Raw genomic sequence first — 20,325 nt, 5'->3', positions numbered from 1 at the left:
GTGTGCATGGTATATATTAAAAGGCGGTTGTCTTCGCGGCATACGCGAGATACGAGTCTCAACAAAGATGACAACATTGACTGTTGCACAGACCTCCGAGCACGTTATTAAGCTTTAGCTACTTAATTTGTGATTAGAAGGTACATAACCGCGGAAGAAGTCCCGGTGGTAATTAGTGCACGTCGCCTCCAAGGTCTCACTCGTGATTTACATGGAAAGAGCGCGTTGGATTGTGGGGAAATCAACTTTTATCAACACAAATGTCGCACATGCGCAACGCGACGACCACCGCCATTTAATATGTAAGTAGTTGTTGGTAAGCTTGTAAACCGAGTGTTGAATTATCTTTAATTTGTTTGTGATTGGAACGTACCAAACTGTGGAAGGAGTCCTGGTGGTAATTAGTGCACGTCGCGTCCAGGTCAAAGCTCTCACTCGTGATTTACATTGAATGAGCGCATTGGATTATGGGAAAATCAACGTTTATCTACACAAATGTCAAACATGCGCGACGTGACGACCACCGCCATTTAATATGTAGGTAGTTGTTGGTAAGCTTGTAAACCGAGCGTTGAATTTTCGCAGTGTAACAGGGTTTTGAAGAACCAGTGTATGTGGCAATGTGTGATGACTGTTTTGAGAATGTATCATTTGGCGACCGTAAATTCTCTTTTTCCGAACTACATGTTACTGACAAAATAATAAAAAAATTGAAGATGTTATATGTATGCAAAAAGATGAGCAGTTCATTCCAGTACCCCGGGTAATATCAGAATTCCAAGTTTATACCATTCTTTGATATAAAAGTAACAACTTAAAACACAACGCTTCCAAAAAAAAAAGGAAAAAAAAAAGATTGTAATAACAAGTGTCGGTAAATACCATCGCCTTACACTACCAGATCAACGAATATGCTATTATGCTAATTTAAAAGTTATGGTAATTCAAGTTCACCAGTCACAAATCAATGACCGCCCCAGATGAAATGTAGATTTTAATAAGTAATAAATAATGAGGAATTGGTGTAAAAAAGGGTCGAAATGGTTTTAATATATTAATTTGTACGTGTGTAATCAATTATAATTAGAGAAGTTAGAGCGGGGATAGGTGGGAGTTTATTACTAGTCAGGCATACACTGTAAGACTTGCTGCGAGGTTTGAGGCATTATCGCATTCCAAACGAATAATTATTATAAAAAATACATAAATTTTTAAAAATGGCGGGTGTGCACCCGTGTTCTAGGCGAAGGTTAGTGATACTTCACAAATGGTCGTTGCAGTATTGATGATTCGCATTTTGTCTTGGATCAGGTAATTTCGTGATTCATGAATTGCCCTAACCCATAAATTATTTTCCATACCGTCCCCGCGAAACGTAGGCAGAACGGTATAATAATAATAATCTTGGACCCAACTCCGCACTGAACGTCTTCTTTGCACTCTGTCTTCGCTGTCCACTCTACTCGGACTCTCACTGAACTAACTGTCCTAACTCGTAAAGTTGCATTGTGGGATGTATCGTGTTACCTTGAGATCACTGCGATCTCTTGCGTAATCAGTGAATTTTAGCTTGTACCAACACTTCACCATGTGTTTAATAACTTTGCATTTCATAGAATATCTACCAAGTTCTTCTAAATAAATTAAACGTTGAAAAGTTAGTATTTAGTAGCATTCATTTTGCGTTCCTGACCTCACAGCCATGTGTCATCACTAATACAACTTCATAAAGATATTTTTCAAAATAAACTTTCAGTCGTCATTATTATGATTATTTTATTTGCATCATGGGAGTAAATGGTGTTATCCATCTATAATGTCTCCTATCGCAGCGATAAACAACGACTCGCCTTTCTCCTCGGAATGTCCGAGCACACAGAGACTGATGACGTGTATCGCCATTACTGATGACGTGTGTCAACACTGACCGTCGTCACTCATGTGAATGATATGTAATAGTTATGTATTCTCTCGCGGTATTCCAAACGATTATGACGGGAAGTGACGTATGTTTGTTGTTCATAACGGAAATAAAGTTATCACTCGCACTACTTGTACCAAAATTAGTAATATGAATTTTTGTTTTGTTAAATCAATGCAGTCGTAACAAATTGTCTTTTTATCTTCAAATTTATTTTGTGTACATCGGTCACGAGTACTAATCTGTTTATGTCTGCCATTTATTAGAGAACCAATTTGCTTTTTATTGTCATTAGCTATTGTCATTATGGATATCATTTTCCCATTGTTTTTAAAATAATTTTTTAATTTCTTGTGAACTTTTTCCATGCATGATGTTGGAAGAATATCGTTTGAAAACATAATTTGGTTATAATCAGTACTACACGGCAGTTTCCCATTCAAGTTGAAATAGCCTTGCATACAACCTCTTAAGTTCATTTGTTGATGTTTTTTTCGATAAAATAAAATACACAATATTTTGCGGTAACTCGGATTTCGCCATTTAAACACTCCCGTATTCAAGGTTTATTTTATTGTAAAAAAAACATAAAGAAATAAACAAGAGTCTGTTACCATTGAAATGGAAGCATCGACGAAGCATGGTAACATCGATCACGTGACACCTTTGACCTTTCTATTCACATGTAAATGTCACTTCGAATTACTCTTTCATTAACAGTTTTCATTCGAATGCCCACATTCAAAGGCAAGGGTGTATAAGTCACTGCTTCGTGTAAACTTGCGTGCTTTCATATCGAACTGCAGTGAACTATACTAGACCCATACCCGGGACTGGAGTAGAATCATGGCGGATGGGACGGTGAGTGTATTTGTCAACAATTAGTTATATTCACTTTACTTTCTTGCGACGGCTACTTTATTATGCATGAAACATCCGAAACATGCACGATAACTCGCAGGTGATGTCTATGTTAACTCTTAGAGCCAAATATATTGTCTTACTACCTGAAATAAACGTAGTTCAAAGTGTGGGCGGCAATGACGCTGAGGTGTGTATCCAATAAAACGTCACTAAACCATAGAGCTAAAATAGACTATTCTTAGCTTCATGCTTCGTCTGAGCCATACTAATCGTCTGTAGTGATATGAACTCCGAGTCTCAAAACCAGCATACGTACGCCTCTTCGTCATTCAAGAATGTCGCCTCAGAAACTCGCATAAAAGTAGTTGGAGATCGTAATGCAGCGTATGATATTGGGGTACTCTCACTTACATTGACCCCCGAACCAAGCATTTGTGCATTGTTCTGTCCGCCATGCCCCACCCTAGTTCCAAATTTCACGTCGTGGATGTTGCAAGGTCATGTAGCACTTGCATAACTGATTCAGTATAATTATTCCAGACAAAAGTAACCCTATTACATTACTTGTTTGCTGTAGTTTAGGCCATGACCCCGTGGCTTTGTGGTTGCAGTTTTCATAGTCTAGGGAATATGAATACTTACCTGGTTTACAATACACATAGTATTGACGATCTATGAATTGTATTTTGGAACGGTTCTAGACAATATAATGATAATAACTGTAATAAATCCTAGCTTAACAGTTAAACAGAACGATCATATAGTCAGTCGGGTCACGCAGAGGGTCGCGCACTTTGTTGCAAAATGGCCGTGTGGTTGAAACTGGGTCATGGCGTGACGGGTGAGGAAGACATCATTAAACACTCACAAAATCACAATTAAACGGGGAAGTGGTTGCATATTACGGCGTAGCCAACATTGGAAATAAAAAAACGCCCAATACAAACGACATGGGTTCGAATCACACTAGATACACACTCACCAGAACCGAAGCAATCAGAAACCAGCAATCGTTTTGGCTTTCCCGTTCAACTCACCGGAACACTGGAGTAGTTAGAAAAATGAACACCACTCAACGTTGTGGCGTGGTACACAAGCGTGCCATCAAAATAAAACAAAATTGGCTTAAAAAGACAGTGGGTTCGAGTCCCGCTCAGAGCTACCGTAAAAACGTAAATCAAATAAACTGAAATCTCTCAAACCGTAACAAGTAAACAAAGAACGTCGCGAAAAAATAATAAACCTCACCAAACTCCACCATGCAAAACTGAATGAATAAATAATAAAATAACTTGCGTCTTAAACTGAGCGACGCGCAATTTATTAAACAGTTTTCAGATTGTGACAAAAGATAAACAAGACCCAAGTCAAGGTAAGTTTTGTTGAAGTGTCGATGGCGTTCCGAAAACAATTCAGGCAACAGACGAATATCTTCTGTGGTGTTGTGGAATTTATGCTGTGTCTGCGGAATTGTTGATTGACGGTTCGAAGTCAGCGTTAAACATTTTGTTAGAAAGTTTCACAATTAAATCAAATATCCAATGATACCAGTTTATTTATTTCGTTATTTTAAACAACTTGCAATGGTGGAAGTTGGTCAAACACGAGTTCTTACACCTAAATAAGTATCGAATATTTGTCCACACATTTATTCTCTCAATTTAACAACCTTGTAGAGGTGGATTAATTAAACGACGGATATTTACTCCCAAATATAATGGTCAATATTTGTCCACACATTCATTCTCTCAATTTAAGAACTTGTAATTGATGGAATTAATCAAAGGAGAGTTGTCTACACCACAATAAGTTTCAAATACTTGTCTGCACATTTATTCTCTCAATTTAACAACTTGTAATGGTATAAAATAATTAAACGAGAGCTGTCTACACCAAAATAAGTCTCAAATATTTGTTCGCACATTTATTCTCTCAATTTAACAACTTGTAATTGCGGGAATTAATCAAACGAGAGCTGTCTACACCAAAATAAGTCTAAAATATTTGTCCGCACATTTATTCTCTCAATTTAACAACTTGTAATTGTGGGAATTAATTAAACAAGAGCTGTCTACACCAAAATAAGTCTCAAATATTTGTCCGCACATTTATTCTCTCAATTTAACAACTTGTAATTGTGGGAATTAATTAAACGAGATTTGTCTACACCAAAATAAATCTCAGTTATTTGTTCACACATTTATTGTCACAATTAACCATTTGTTAATAGTGGAAATTACTTAAACGCGACTTGTTTAATCAGTTGATATCAATGCAATTATAAACAGGAACGTGTCTTGGCATTAGGGCTAGGGTCGGGTCGGGTCAGGTATGGGCAACGCAAATGGCAAACACCCAATTGGCAAGATGTACACTAACGGGTTATGCCATGTATATAGTTTACACAAGTAAAAACACAAAATTGCCAATTTTGTGGACAATTGAAACTCAATAATAGAAATATGTTGTATTTCTATATATATACACACTATATAGTCTTATCAAATGCAAACACATCCAGTCAATCCATTGTGGTCTTGTGGGTCAGTTCTCTGCATAGTGATCATGAGGACCCGGGTTCAATTCCCTTGCCTGCCCATCTTTTTCTCGCAAACACCATTTGGCAATAAAGCTAAATATGACTCAAAGATCGCAAGTTCGAATCACGGATTGGATACTCTCCTACAAAAGACATGAAAGACGTTAAAAACATAAACAGCGGATTCAAAAACTCAAGTCAGAAAAACAGAACACAAGAATACTACCTCGCATGGAAGCCAGTCGAAGTACGAACACAGTTGACAGCTGTAGGTCACGTGTAACAACAGACACGAGGAGCATGGCTGCTCTCCAAATAGGTCCCTTCTTTTGTATTGACCCCTAAGGATTGCTAATCCTCTTTTCTAACTCTTCCCCCAAAAATAATATATCGCCCCTTTTAGAATGTATTGATCCACAAATTAATGAATATTCATGTGCACAGAAACTGCTACGTCATGAATAAATTAGCAAATTTAAAACAAATTTGCATAAAGTGTAGGTAATCCTTCTGGAGTCCTGCCAAGGTAACTCCAAAATTACGTTTAGTTTGGCCATGGAGGTAAAAAATTTTTTACCTCCATGGTTTGGAGAGTTTTCAATGTAGTATGCAAGTTCTCTCCCATAATGCATTGTACACCCGCTATACAATAAAAGGGCGAGCTCGATACTATATGGCAACACTCATTAAGTGTCTTCGGGTATATTTTGTCACATCAAGACTTGGGAGAAAAATTATCCCGCGCCATTCTTATGGGTAAGGGCTAATGAGTGGGCATGTCGTACGAACCAACATTGCACGAGCCTGCATGTTGGTGAACATGAAAGTAACCAAAATGCATCAGGATCTTCTGTCACATGTAATATACAATGCCATTGTTTACAGACAGTTAACATAGGACAACGATCTTCCCGACTGTTATTATAACTCCCGCGTTCAGTTTAGTACGTTTATTCCCGCACCAACAATTTGTCTCTTTATCTTTATGCCAATTGTTTATCTAATCGTCTCTGCTAATACCGAATACAGAAGAAGGCAATTTACATTTTTGTTATCACTTTTTATTCTTTTCCTCACTGCCTTGGTTCCCCAGCAATAGATTAGTATAAACATGACGTCATAGCCACTGTTGGGGGAAATTGAGAAAATGGTGACTTCTAAAGTCACGGTTGGACTGCATCATGGAAGCATACCGATGTTATGATAGCGACTTCACATTCGCACATTCCAATCCCACTATGTCAACCATTCATATAAAGTGGTTGTCATTGCGATATAACTGCATTGCATTTTTTTAAATCTGAAATACACAATTTTTCGTATATTATAACAGGTTATATTTAAGCTGTTGACAAACATATTACTCACATTTAACTGACCAAACATTTTTTTTTTTAATTTTCCTTAATTTATTTTACCTTGCTGTGTTTTTCGTATGAGTACGGATATTTATCAAGTTATCATGGATGGAATTATTCTCCGAATTATTTACTATGTCGTCGTTTACCATAGTTCCCTGCTGGAGTGATTGTGTATATATTGCATTCTTCTGCATTTATCTGCAAAAGTCGTGCTGTTATCCCAGACTTTCCATTTATATTTCAAAGCTGAAGTACTGTTGTAAACGTATATAGTGTATCACACCTTGCAGCTCTGACCTCTGATCTCTGTGAGCATCAGATCGTTTGTCACCATACATTGTATTAGGTACATTTTGTAGTTCCGAAGATGACTGAAGGTCTAATTATTAAATTAATATGGCCAGTTGTGAGGTTCGAATCGTGTCAGGAACAGATTCGGCTACTAGTAGACGAGCAATGCAAATTATCATTTCAAATGTCCAGTTGAGTCGAGTCTTATATGCAAGGCAGGATATGATACGTCGAAAAAACTGTCTACAAACAAGCTGTTCTCTGATTGGTCTGACTGTTATGTGTAGGTTTTGGGTAAATATGGAGACACAATCATGTAAGTAACTATGCATTGACTCAAAATGTTACGTGACAGACGTAAACCATAAAAGTGGTGTTTCCTTTAATTGTTTAATTGTTATCTGTATAGGTTGGTTATGATAACGAAGCCTATGTCGGAGACAGTGATGGCAGCGGAAAGGCAAAGAAATACCAACAGGGCGATCACGCTGACAGCCACCGAATGACGAAGTACGATAAAGCGGTTCTGTTTGGAATTATCATTGTATTGGTGGCTGTTGTCGCAATAACGCTGATATTTGCTGGTAAGTACGATCGCTCCCTGTCGAAAAACACCGACTCCCTATGTCATAATTGAGACTGAGACAAATCGGCCGTAAATACTTGATTATAACTATTCAAGCCATATTTTCAAAGATTCGTGCTAATAAAATGTCAATGTTTGTATTTCAGTGGACTGGACAAACGGCGATGACGGGAACATGGATAGCCAGCAACAAGGTTGTACATTTCATTTCTTTAAGTCAAACAATTCAAATCATTTAGCACCGAGTTAACTAGTTGATTAGTGGGCTCACTAAGAGCTTATTGTTGAAGGTCATCGTACTATTATGAATAATTCTAGTACTATAATCCACATTTTCAGTAACAATTCTAGATTTACCCAAAACTGGGGAGGGCGGTGTTTACAGGTAGTCATTTGGTACTATAGAAACACGTACGGCAACCTCTTTATATTATCAATGACGAGGCTTGAATTGCGTTTTTTTACCGTAGATGGCACACTACATTAGGTGTACGTATCATTGAGCAATATTGATAGAATAAGTGGAAGTGAATATTGACCTTTGGATTTTTTCCAATCACAGGAAGCACAATACCGCCAACGACTCAGATGGCAGCGGACATGACTACAGGTACTATCCTTCTTTCTAAAATTACTAAAATTACCTCTTGCTAGCTTACACGAAACTACCGGTACATTTTTCTAATATCAATATATGCTTAGGTTGGATGTAATGACTCTTCTGACAAGGATGAACTTTTTTCTTAGTATACATGTGCGTCTCTTCTGCGCATTTAACGTGATAAATTGTTATTTTTTAACAGCTGAGAGACCGCCTTGTGGGGACCTCGGTAAACCACCCCACATTGTATTGGTTCTGGCTGACGACGTTGGTAAGAATATTGTTCTTAAAGTAGAAGCCTGCTCATGAATTCAAATACCCAGAATTTATTCATTTTGCAATAAATTGTACTTTATAAAGTTATTGGCTTAAAAAAAACTCACCATCACCATCGAGTCAAGTTATTATCCAATCGCATCCGTATACTCACGTAGCGGGCGATGAACTCAACTTGAGCTTTCGATGTATCCCTTTTTTTACCATGGAAACCATGTATTCTCAAGTTCATTATCAATAGTAACATTTATGTCACCAGTCACTAAGTTAGTGATGTCATCTTTTTGTTGGGGCCAGAGACTGAATACTTTGCATATTTTTTACCGTTTACGTTCATATGGGTGAAATGTGTTCGTTTGTGATTCAGAATATAGAAAATACTGCCATGGACCAAAACTATATTGACGCCGTGAGTAGCCATTTACCCCCGAAAAGCGCTTGTTCACTAGAGGGCGCAATTTACATGCAAGTCATTTCACTTTTATACTTCATCTTATAGGTTGGAATGATGTTGGCTGGAATAACGACTTCATGCCAACTCCCATATTAAATGAATTAGCAAGCAACGGCGTCATTCTTAACAATACCTACTCCCAGCCTGCGTGTTCACCGTAAGTGTACAAATCTGTTTTAGCAAAACAATGTGAGAAAACCAGCATTCTTGTATATGTAATGAGAATACAATTTTATTGTATCGATATTAGTTCCCATGGTAACGATGCTTCAAGTTCTACTGTACAACTTTTTAAAACTGGGTATATCGGGAACGATATGTATTTTTTTCTATTCTCTTAAATTTAAACAGCGCTAGTGTCGATGTTACAGGGCGGTAGTCGTCACACAGCTCATGTACGTTTCGTGTAAATAGACAATGTATTTTACACGCGTTGTGTACGTCGCCACGAGTCCCATATCGAACAGGACGCGGCACGACGACCACCGCCCTGTGGGCCAAGCACGTTATGTATGTTGGCAGGTGTTTATTAAAGTTTCATCCATTAATCAACAATAAATATTTGTATATGGAAATTTCAAGTAATTTTTATCAATACACTCGATTCGAATACAATATTTGACAAAACATTAATAAAGTATAAAACATTATTAAAATGTTACCTGTTTACTTCACTCCAAGGTCGAGAGCAGCACTGCTAACTGGCAAATATCCAGCAAACGCCGGCATGCAGGTAAATATGAGGTTATTGCGAGGATACCTCAAAGTACGCACGAAGACAGTACAGCGGTAGTATCGACCGACGCGCTGCAGAGGTCGATGCGACGGTGTGCTACTTGAGTGCATACTTTGCGGTTTTCTCGTAATAACCCTATTATTATTATACATTTTTTCCTTCCAAGGATACATCTTGGGAATGCCGAAATCCAAAATGCTTAGAACAGAATCAGCGAATTTCTTTGTGTTAAGTCCGGTCAAACCCTGGGGGCAGACGTGTTTTTTTTATATTAGAATTATTAGAGGAAAATACCCCGTAAAATACCGCAAAATTACGGCACGCTGTAACTTATGGCGTTACGGTGACAGATGTATAATAATGTTCTATATTGTTACCACTCTTCTGATCAATCTGTCGTTCAAAGTTTAGAAACTCTGTTACACTTCGTTAATTTTCGTGTTCGCTCGATAGGTACGGATAAGCTTACTAATGTATACTGCACTGTCCACATTATAAATATATTTACACTAAAATTCGATCTTGTTTCAATTTTAGCATTTGGTGGTCCAGGAACAACACCCTTACTATTTGCCACTGCACAACACTCTACTATCTACTAAACTCAAGGAGCTGGGGTACATGAATCACGCGATTGGCAAGTACGTCATTCATTCTACAACCGAGAGAAGAAATGCGTGTCAATTTCATATACGCTGCGAGTTTGGATACACTTCTCATGCATACGTTATTAAAGCGGGGGAGTCGTCACTGCGTCAGATGGCCATAGCGTGTCATTGTTTACAAACAAGCGTCTACCCACGAGACTTTGCGCTTTTAGCCGTGATGTTATCGTCGCTTGGGACTCAATTACCGCACGTGCGCAGGTGACGACCCTCTCGCTTTAACATAATTTAATTACTATCAGATTCCATATTGATAGTAGGGCTTTTTAATATCATGTGTTTCTACTATATGTGATGCAGACATCGTGACATCAATCAATATGGATCTCTTCCGGCGACATATCAAAAACACGTGCTATTCTGTCTCTTTAGTATTTTAAGTAAAGAAATTAATATATATTATTTTTACTAATAGTAACATACGACACAACTATCGTAGCTTACTAAATTTACTCATCTACATAATTTTGTTGTATTTTAGATGGCACCTTGGATTCTGTAACTGGAAATATACGCCATTGTGGCGTGGATTCGACTCGTTTTATGGAATATTTAATGGGTTCCTGTCAGACTACAGTACACACATTGTGCATTCACCATGTAAGTACACGATACAATAAATGTACGTGTTTGATTATAACCCTATGCATATAGTAAGTATTGACAGGTTAATGATTAAGTTGCGTTGATTGACATTTATAAGCATATTATTTATATTATGGGTAGCATGTTAGCTGATTCAACTAATTCGCAATTTGGTACTGGTGGGCGTTCAGCGCAAATGTGCAGTTTAGGCAGATATGTCACTCTACCAGCTTCAGTTTTTTTTACCGAAAATGTGGATATTTTATTGTAGGCATCCAAGTAAGCAAACACACCTTCTTTCTGCCACGGGCACGCTCAGTAACGTAGCAAACGGGGAACTCAAAACTATAAAATCCTGAATTTTTTTCTAAAATTCTAACTAGATTCTATGCTGGTGGAACGTGTAAAATTTAAATACTCTTTTGAAAACACTGTCTTTGTTGCTTGTTTCCAGTCATCGGCGAACCAGGTGCTTCCGGCCTAGACCTGCGAGATAATACAGGAGTCGTGGCACACGAAAACGGCACTCACGTCACCGTAAGTAATGACGTCATAACACAGACTACTTAATTATGTTAATTATTCACGCCGACTTCACTGTATTAGCATATATGATTACATAATCTAGCGTCTATTTCGCAGTGTCTTTATCTTTTTCGAGACAGTGTAGTTACGATTGACGTCACAAATATCGCTCGATACGTCATATTAAGATGTTCGGTTCGGGCAAAGTAAACGACCGGCCATGAACGTCCTCAATTTTAAAGCGGGAGGGTCATCATCTGCGCACGCGCGAGAATTGAGTCCCAAGCGATGATAACAACACACGCTAAAAACGCAAAGGCTCATGGATAGACGCTTGTTTGTAAACAATGACACGCTATGACCATCTGACGCATGCGCAGGTGACGACTCCCCCCGCTTTAACTACTACGAAATGTCGAAGCGCAATGAATTTTGGTTGATTCAATCGCAACCGGTGCTATTGATTTGCATTTTACGGAGTGTTTATAAAGATATTGCTCTTCTTTATTCAAGTACTTATTCACTGAAAGGGCCGAGAGGATTGTTCGGAATCATAACCCGGCGGCACCATTGTTCCTGTACACGGCATTGCTAGTACCACACGGCCCACTAGACGTAAGCACCTTATTATTTTTCATTTGTGTGTAATTGAGGACATGCTTTCCACTACGTCGAATCGCTACGATATATCCAAGTGACATGCATGCATTCATTTTGTTTTGTGCTGAGGTCATAGCACAATATGGCCGCCAACGAAAGCACAACTAATCACGCCGTTAGAGGGCGCTGTCACAATGTCGGAGATTTCAAGATTCAGAATTTCACCATCTATATTTTTGTACACCTTTGCGACAGTTTGCCTAATTATCTAAAATAACTATTATCTAACGTCACGCGCGTGTACTGTTTTTTCTATTTTACAAGCGTCATTCCGAGTAAACCAGGATGTGCCTGACGGCATGTTTTAAGTTGTTATAGTTTCTTCAGATGGTATTTTTTATTGAAATGTATTGTCCCACTTTTTGACAGGCTCCTCCGGGTTTTGAGAACACTGTGGAAGTAAACGATACGAGAAGACGCGAATATGCGGGTGAGATTTGCTTTCATATAACCTAACCTCCGTGTCTAGAATGTGCCCAGACACGGCGTTTGAGTGTGTATTCATATGCATACCAACCATTTTTCCGTGAAATGCTAATCAAGCGGCTTGTACATCTATTTTGCCTAAATGTTACCCGAATACCAAAAACCCAAGAGACCAAAAACTGTCGCCTGAATCGGTAATTATTACTGAGTTAGGGTGTCTGTATCACCCTTGGACGTTGTTTGCAGGTTCGAGAATACGAATACTGTAATCTGAATACCTTAAAACAAGTATAATTCTGTATCCACGTTACTTAGCAGAACAACATAAAATAGTCATACAGCATAAAATGATACCCTGAGCATGACAATAACAAATTGGTAATTGTATCCGACGTTTGCACATAAATGATGTGAAGTTAAGAGTAAAAAATGTTCGGCCAAAAAAAAAAAATAACCATTGTCATTGACTTTAGTGTAAAAGTTTTAAAAAAGGCTTGAAAACTTGGTACTATTGTCATGAATTTGTTTTCGCGTATCTGTTGACCGACTTAATTAGTTGATTATTAGCGAATTGCTGTGTTATGTCTGTCATCGTTCAGGCCTATTTGAAGTTTTGGACGGAACTTGACTCAGTGATTTGGAACTAATTACCAGATAACCGCCGCTATTCAGACTAAGATTCTGACAGTTGGTATCCATAGTTATTAATGTAGTGAACGATTAATCAAAAGATATTACGTATTCAGTGCTTAGTGTGATTGGCTTTATGATTGAAAGTTACGCCCTAGAGTCTTTTTACTGTTTTGTAATTGGTTAGAGTTTTGAAAATGAATAAAGAGAGTTTGAGTTGGTCTTGGGGAACACAGCACGATAGACGCAGTCGAGAGCAGTCCTGGAGAGCCTTGGGGCGAGTGTTGACGCAGTCTAAGAGAGTCTTGGGTCAGCCTTGCGATAGTCTTGGGGATTTTTTCCCAGGGCGCTGTGTCTTATAGAGTGCTCCACAGATCGACTAAGACGAGAGCTGAAACGTATTTCGTTGTGTGTGTCTTATTTGACTGTAAAGTATAAGTGACATTCCCGATCCTATACCTCAAGGGGACGAGATATAGAGACGAGACGAGATTCCCCCCTGACAAGTGTGGAGAACCCCGAGGAGAAGATTTCACCCCTGATACTATAGCCATGTCGTCATGCCATGTATTTAACATTACTGTTATTATGCAGTTTATAAATGAACAATAATGTACTTTCAGTATAAATTACACGCGTTTTTTTTACCCATTTAAGGCATGATATCCGCCATGGACGAAGCCGTAGGTAACATCACGAATGCTTTAAAAGACAAGGGGATGTGGAATGACACATTGTTTATATTTCTGAGTGATGTAAGTATTTCTTCAATTAATATTTAATTACATAGACGTTATAGCAAGCTCTCACATTTTGTGAAAATCACAGCCCGAACGACCAAATCCACCGATTTTATGTGTTGTCGTCTGCCATTAAATTCGCATCAGTCAGTAAGTCACTGCGGATTGTTTTTTCTGAACAGCAATTTAATATGCTTCTCGGCTGACGTATTCTTATCAGAGTATGCTAGAATACTATACACAGAAACACACCATTGTAATCATTTACTAAAAGAAGCTAATCCACAGACTGTCAAAAATTGATCGAAGATTTTTCTACTTGACTGAAAAAAACCGCAATTAAGATTTGGGAACATCACAACTGTCGTTTCCTACCACCCTAACGTCTCGGTAAAATCTGCCAATTGTAAACACTGAACAGTGTTCTTTTGTATGTTATGTAGAACGGTGGGGATATGTTCTATGCCGGAAATAACTATCCCTTTAGAGGAAACAAGGCCTCGCTCTGGGAAGGAAGTGTCAAAATACCCGGATTTATCCACGGTAACATGCTGGAGAAGAAAGGTTATTCCAATAACGAGTAAGTGTATAGTAAACTGGCACGGCTAACACCAGTTTGGGGCTGTAATTTTCTGATGAAACTTTGCTAAATTATTTTTTGCGATCTGCTACTTGTAATAACCAAGAATAAAAAGAAATGTTTTGGATTACTAGTATGAACCGAATCCTAATTATTTTATGTATTTTGTATTGCAGGTTGATTCATTTTACAGATTTGTTTGCAACATTGCTGAGTGCGGCAGGCGGAACACCGGGTAAGGCGAACGCTAATATAGTGATCATCTGGGCGTATTATTACATTCGACGCTACATTGAAGATGACAAGCGAAGCCGTTATATTAGTGTTTGTCTGTCGTCTTCTCGCGTCTGTTTTATAGCAAATACTTTTTTAAAACTGATAAATCTATATAAATTTGTATTTAAAATGCGTTTCTTGGGTGGACCTCTATGAAATTTGATTATTTCGTGAGGATATCACCAATTCTCTATTTCTGATAAATATTTTTGGTCAAATTTTTTTTCGACTTCCTCTAAAAAACCGATTGGTTTAATGCATCATATACATGTTTTTTGGGTGGATCTCCATTAGATTTGTTGATATCTCGAACATAATTTTAGTGAATATTTTGTCATTTTTGGTGAAAATGTTATTTATGACATCTTTTTGAAAACAGTTACTGCAATTTCTTTGATACTTGGCATATGTGTACCTTTGTTGGGTTTCTATTAGATTTGAATGCTATATGACGATATAATTCTGTAATTTTTGAGAACATTTTTGATCAAAAATTCTATTAGAGTTCTTCTAGATAACTGCTGGTTTGATTGATTTGGTACTTGGTATATATGTACATGTACCTTGGTTGAACCTCTATTAGATTAGATCATTCGACATACATTCATGGTGCTTCTTTGATGAATCCCTTCTTTCTAGATGATGACATAGATGGTATCAACCAATGGGACACTGTTTGTCGGGGTGACGCCTCCAAGCGGTCGGAAATCCTCCTACATCTTGACACGTTTGAAGCAACTAAGGGAGCTGCACTGAGGTAAGCCCCTCGCCATTCTCTCAGTAACCAATATGTTATACGACAGTCACTGATTATGGGTGTGCACCGAGGTAAGCCTCTCATTGCCTAATGAAAGGTATTTTCCCCGTAAGCAAAACTAAAAGGAAATATTATACAAGTTATGTATACATAGAAATACAACTGTTTGCTCACTTTAAACACAAGGTATGCTTCTCAAAACTATAGTGGCTGGATTGGCAACCTGGCAAGTTTACCATGTTGGGTAGTATGTTGGATTTATGCACGAGACTGTTATGTACTCTCTAACTGTTCTCCAAAACTCAGTCTTGATTGATCGTATTGATGAACAATTAAATGTATTAATTTTGGGAAGCTATATTCCCAATTTGCTTAGTTCGGTCAAAACGTTACGAAATTGTTATATCCGATTCTCAAAATTAAGATGATGCTAATGCCGAGCAGTCGATTACAAAACTGATGAAATCCGAATCCCCCAGTATATATACGTATCCGGCGGCTAACACAATATTGAGGGCAACTGCTGAGAAAAAGCTAGCCAAAAATCATATAGGATCTTTGCATACATACAATCATGAAATCATTTGTCATATGGCTTTGGAAATTTGATTGTGACAAAAACAAGATTATGTTTCTTAAAAAAATACGTTTAGAACAAATGTGATAAAATCCCACCAGAGTATTGTAATGTGGTTCATATATACAATTGGTCGGCTACTTGAAAATCGCGTCGTATATTGCAAGGCAACCTTCGACCTGCAGATATAACCCGATTTTCATGTAGCGGAGCAATTGTTTTACAAATGCCGGATCAATTTTCAAGTAGCTGAACGATTTTCAAGTAGCCGACCGACTTTTTTAATTAGTGGAGCGATATTCAAGTAGCTGACGGATTTTCATGTAGCGAACCAATATATGGGCCACCTTAAAGTTGTATAACTACATCTTTATTGAGAACATTAGTTAATTCCAATTGTGTACAACAATGACGTGTTATTTGTTATATATTGAACTGGTTTGGGTGGATATTTGTCATAAATAAACAACGTTCAATCTTTTTTCTAGTCCAATCTGAAACAATCAGTGTACATTTTCACCTTTCCATATAGTATGGCCCACCAGGAAAATTACTTTTATACAAATAATTATTTTACATTGACTCTTCAATAACAATAAATTGGACATTTAAAAAAAAAATAAACTCACCAGAGTCATGTTCGTATATCGTATCTTCGTTCTACGTGTTGTGGTATGTAAAGTCGTATGTTACGTCATAGCATGTGTTGTATCACGTGTGTTGCGTATTATATCACGTGTCGTATCCTCATTATTGCATGACATTAAAGAATTAAAGCCACGTCATACGTGCCACAGAAAAAGCTCACAATTTCATGTATTACTTTTGTAGGATGAATGACTATAAATACATAGAGGGCATCACTGAACTTGTTCCGCAGCGAGTTGAAGCTCACGAAAGATTTCATTTGGGTGAGTCACCTGTCTAATATCGGATATATTATCTCTTGAATAAATTATCTCACATCAACATTTTCACGTGCTCAACGCGGGAAAGTATGTAAATTATGAAATATGTAAATCCAGTGTATCCTATACATTTATGTTCCCCAGATCAATGGTATGTTCCTGCCGAACACCCAGATGCCCCTATACCAGATGCACCGCTGATATCACAAAATGTTAACAATACATTCCTGTTCAACCTTAGAGGTATGATGACGTTATGGTCATGTTTTTACCTACACGGCGACATCACACACACGTCATTTTTGATTTGTTTAAACGTAATCAAATCGTTAATCAACCAACATTAATTGTTACAAAACTTGGCTGATAATGTGCAAGTCTAGTTTATTTGCTCATATCGCGTCTTTCGAGCAGATTGTTCACATTAGACGCGAAAATGAATATTAATGTATTTTTTCCGACACTATAACATGCTTTCATTGATCATGCATTATAGTAACTGTGCGTGTGGTTTTACGTGTCTGGTTTGTAACAATTTACAGTATGGTGTTATTAATTGATATGTAAGCACGTCTCTCATGTCCAAGTAACACACTTCGATATTCCCATTTTCAGATGACCCACTAGAGACTACCAACCTTGCTACCGATCCTGAAATGCAGGACATTTTAGAGGAAATGCAGGCACGCCTACAATATTACAAAGACAACGCAGCCCCGTTATGGTATCCTGAAAATATAGATGAAAGCGACCCTAAGTACTTTGATGGTGCTTGGACACCGGGATGGTGTTAGGGCTTCATCGAAATAGACGTGTCAGAATCTTATTGAGTTGTCGTTGGCTTATGACATGAATTAGCATACCAACAGCCAAACAATTACATATCACTAGCAGAAAGTTTGTATACCACCAGAAAATCACAATGCTGATATTGCTCATTATGTACACACCCCAAGGAAAGAAACTTTGTTATGCATTCTTTCAGTAAAATACTCCTTGATAATGTTCCAAAATACGCCATTATGAACACGTCTATTGTGCAAACGTGCTTCATAATTACACGGCGCTAAATAAGAAAGACTTGTATCATAAACACGATTTCTTGACGAGATTTAAACATCCCTGGTGTAACTTACTAGTCAGTAATTGTTCGACAGTGTCTGCAAACGTACAATACTATTTTCAGGGAAAGACTATTACTGATGAAGTCGAGACCGTCTTCCTATATCGCCAAGTCTTGTAAAAGCACTCAACTTTATCATTATATCACGTCATGTGACTAACCTTGGGTTTTCACTTTTAACTATCTACACGGGATGATTTTTTTAAGTTTTTTTATTCATTTCATATGTTTTATCTATGCTAAGTATCTGTCCATGTATATTTTACAATACTAATTTACACTTGTCTTTTAAAATAAATCTTGACCAATAATAACAATATCTTGTAATTTAAAATGAGTTCCAGAGATGTGACCGTATTTCACTGATGATATATATACACACCCACCCACCCATGCTTTAGTTTTGCAAATGTGTATTCGAATATGATACTTGTGCATCCATCTGGAAAACTAATGCAGCATCCTTGGGCGTGCATAATGATACGCACTGGGCCCAGTATTGCTATTGAGACCGAATCGCATCGGTTTGTGTTCAAGAAATTACTACGCACGACTGAGTAGCTTGTGAAAAATACCTTATTAAGTCTACGTTTGATATATCTGTACGAATATAAACCGCCCCTGTACGAATTCGTGAATAGCTGTCAATTAAAAAATGATATTATTCAGTTTTATTTCATATAGCGTATCTATTGTGTTGTACAATGAAAGATGCGTCTTGTAAAATGCACGTTACACGTAAAGCAACACGAGTGCATTAGAATATTTAAATAAGAATGCGAGCGCATAGTATTAATAAAATTTCGTATTAATGTGAGGTTATTACGAGGATAACCTTATTATACGTCTTTTCGGGAATGCCAAAATCCAAAAAAATTTAGAACTGAATCGGCGAACTTCTTTGCGTGGAGTCCGGTCGAACTCCAGTGGCAACCATGTTGTTTTCATTATTAGAGGACGCTTACGCGCGTAATCATTCCATATTTTGAATTCGCATTTCCTTGTATGGTAGAATGAAAATAACCCCGTGATATACCACAAAATTATGGCACGATGCAACTTATGGCGTTACGGTGACAGATGTATAATAATAGTTTTGATCCAACGGCATACAATTGTCTGATAATATAGTTGATGGCGTATTTTGAGCACGCTGTTGAACATAATTCATTAAGTCTGTTCAACCAAATTCAAATTTGCATATATTTACATTGCAATACATTAGAGAAATTACAATTAGAAATGTAGTTTTGTTTCGAGTAACTGTATCGTAACTGTTATAATTACAAGTACAATTGTACAACTTGCAGTTTTGTCACTATTGGTTTGCTTACGCTATTTATTGAACCACAGTGGAATTATTTATTATGTTAGTCTAGTTAATTATGAAGTGTATGCGTAGAGGGCGCTTAACAGTATGTAATTAAATATGCTGAATGTAAGTGAAATTACTTTCTAGATTAAACCACCATCCCCTGGGGGTGATTAAACAATGTAACACGACTTTTAGGTTCGTCCGATAACTGGAAGTGTTCGTACAACTTTGATTAAGAAAGTGCTCTTCCTTAGTTCTAAATAGTACCCATTTACAAGTTCCTTTTTTTCTCAACTTACCCATTCACCGTGTAAGTACTATTTACGGTTGTTCTAGGTTGATCTCACCTGAATTCAGACTAAGTCTAAGAGATTAATTTATTTTTAAAGTTTAAAAGAAATAAAAATATCGCGAAATGGAGGTGTTAAGGCGAAATCCCCTGTAACCTAACCGCGTATCGCGTTGGCCCCAAATTTTACAAAACTATTTTTTTTTCTCAAGTATTTTTTATTATAATTTAACTGAAAAAAAAATCACCACAGCTTGTCCAGTCTAACCTGACTCTAGTGGGGAGTATAACGTTTCCCCCACTATTTACAAATGTGTGGGGAAGCAACACCATGGATTCGAACCAACTGTTTCAATATAGACAGGCTGTGTCGATGAAAGGTTCTATGCAGAAGGAGTTGTGTAACACGTGTGCTGACACGCAACCCGCGATGGCGCTGCAGAAAAACCGCCCAACATTCGCAGTGTTACTTCTTTAAAGTACGACAACTCAGAGATAAACGTAGGTAAAAAGACCTGTGTGGGGTCAAGGTTCTGTCGTGAATTTGTTTTTGCGTATCTGTTGACCGACTTTATTAGTTGATTATTAGCTGAATTGCTGTGTTATGTCTGCCATCGTTTAGGCCTATTTGAAGTTTTGG

General features: G+C 37.6%; 1 protein-coding gene across 1 annotated transcript; it reads left to right on the top strand.

The window, feature by feature from the left end:
- The first annotated feature begins 2,657 nt into the window (after positions 1 to 2,657).
- Positions 2,658 to 18,398, top strand: LOC100367451 (arylsulfatase B-like). Its single transcript, XM_002730711.4, has 19 exons — positions 2,658 to 2,782; positions 7,386 to 7,560; positions 7,709 to 7,756; positions 8,125 to 8,172; positions 8,366 to 8,434; positions 8,939 to 9,050; positions 9,575 to 9,626; positions 10,167 to 10,270; positions 10,776 to 10,894; positions 11,334 to 11,416; positions 11,918 to 12,019; positions 12,434 to 12,494; positions 13,778 to 13,875; positions 14,304 to 14,440; positions 14,617 to 14,675; positions 15,356 to 15,473; positions 16,882 to 16,961; positions 17,103 to 17,201; positions 17,574 to 18,398. The coding sequence occupies exons 1-19, from the start codon at positions 2,768 to 2,770 to the stop codon at positions 17,750 to 17,752; spliced, it is 1,758 nt and encodes a 585-aa protein (XP_002730757.2). The 5' UTR covers positions 2,658 to 2,767; the 3' UTR covers positions 17,753 to 18,398.
- Positions 18,399 to 20,325: the final 1,927 nt, after the last annotated feature.

Source organism: Saccoglossus kowalevskii, chromosome 15 (genome assembly GCF_978046115.1).
Source record: "Saccoglossus kowalevskii chromosome 15, keSacKowa6.1, whole genome shotgun sequence".
Classification (NCBI taxonomy): domain Eukaryota; kingdom Metazoa; phylum Hemichordata; class Enteropneusta; family Harrimaniidae; genus Saccoglossus; species Saccoglossus kowalevskii.
This window is presented reverse-complemented; position numbering and strand designations above follow the sequence as displayed.

Coding starts and splice junctions, on each gene's coding strand:
- LOC100367451 (XM_002730711.4), top strand. Junction 14,441..14,616: donor AAAGGTTATTCCAATAACGA/GTAAGTGTATAG, acceptor TTTGTATTGCAG/GTTGATTCATTTTACAGATT. Junction 15,474..16,881: donor ACTAAGGGAGCTGCACTGAG/GTAAGCCCCTCG, acceptor TTACTTTTGTAG/GATGAATGACTATAAATACA.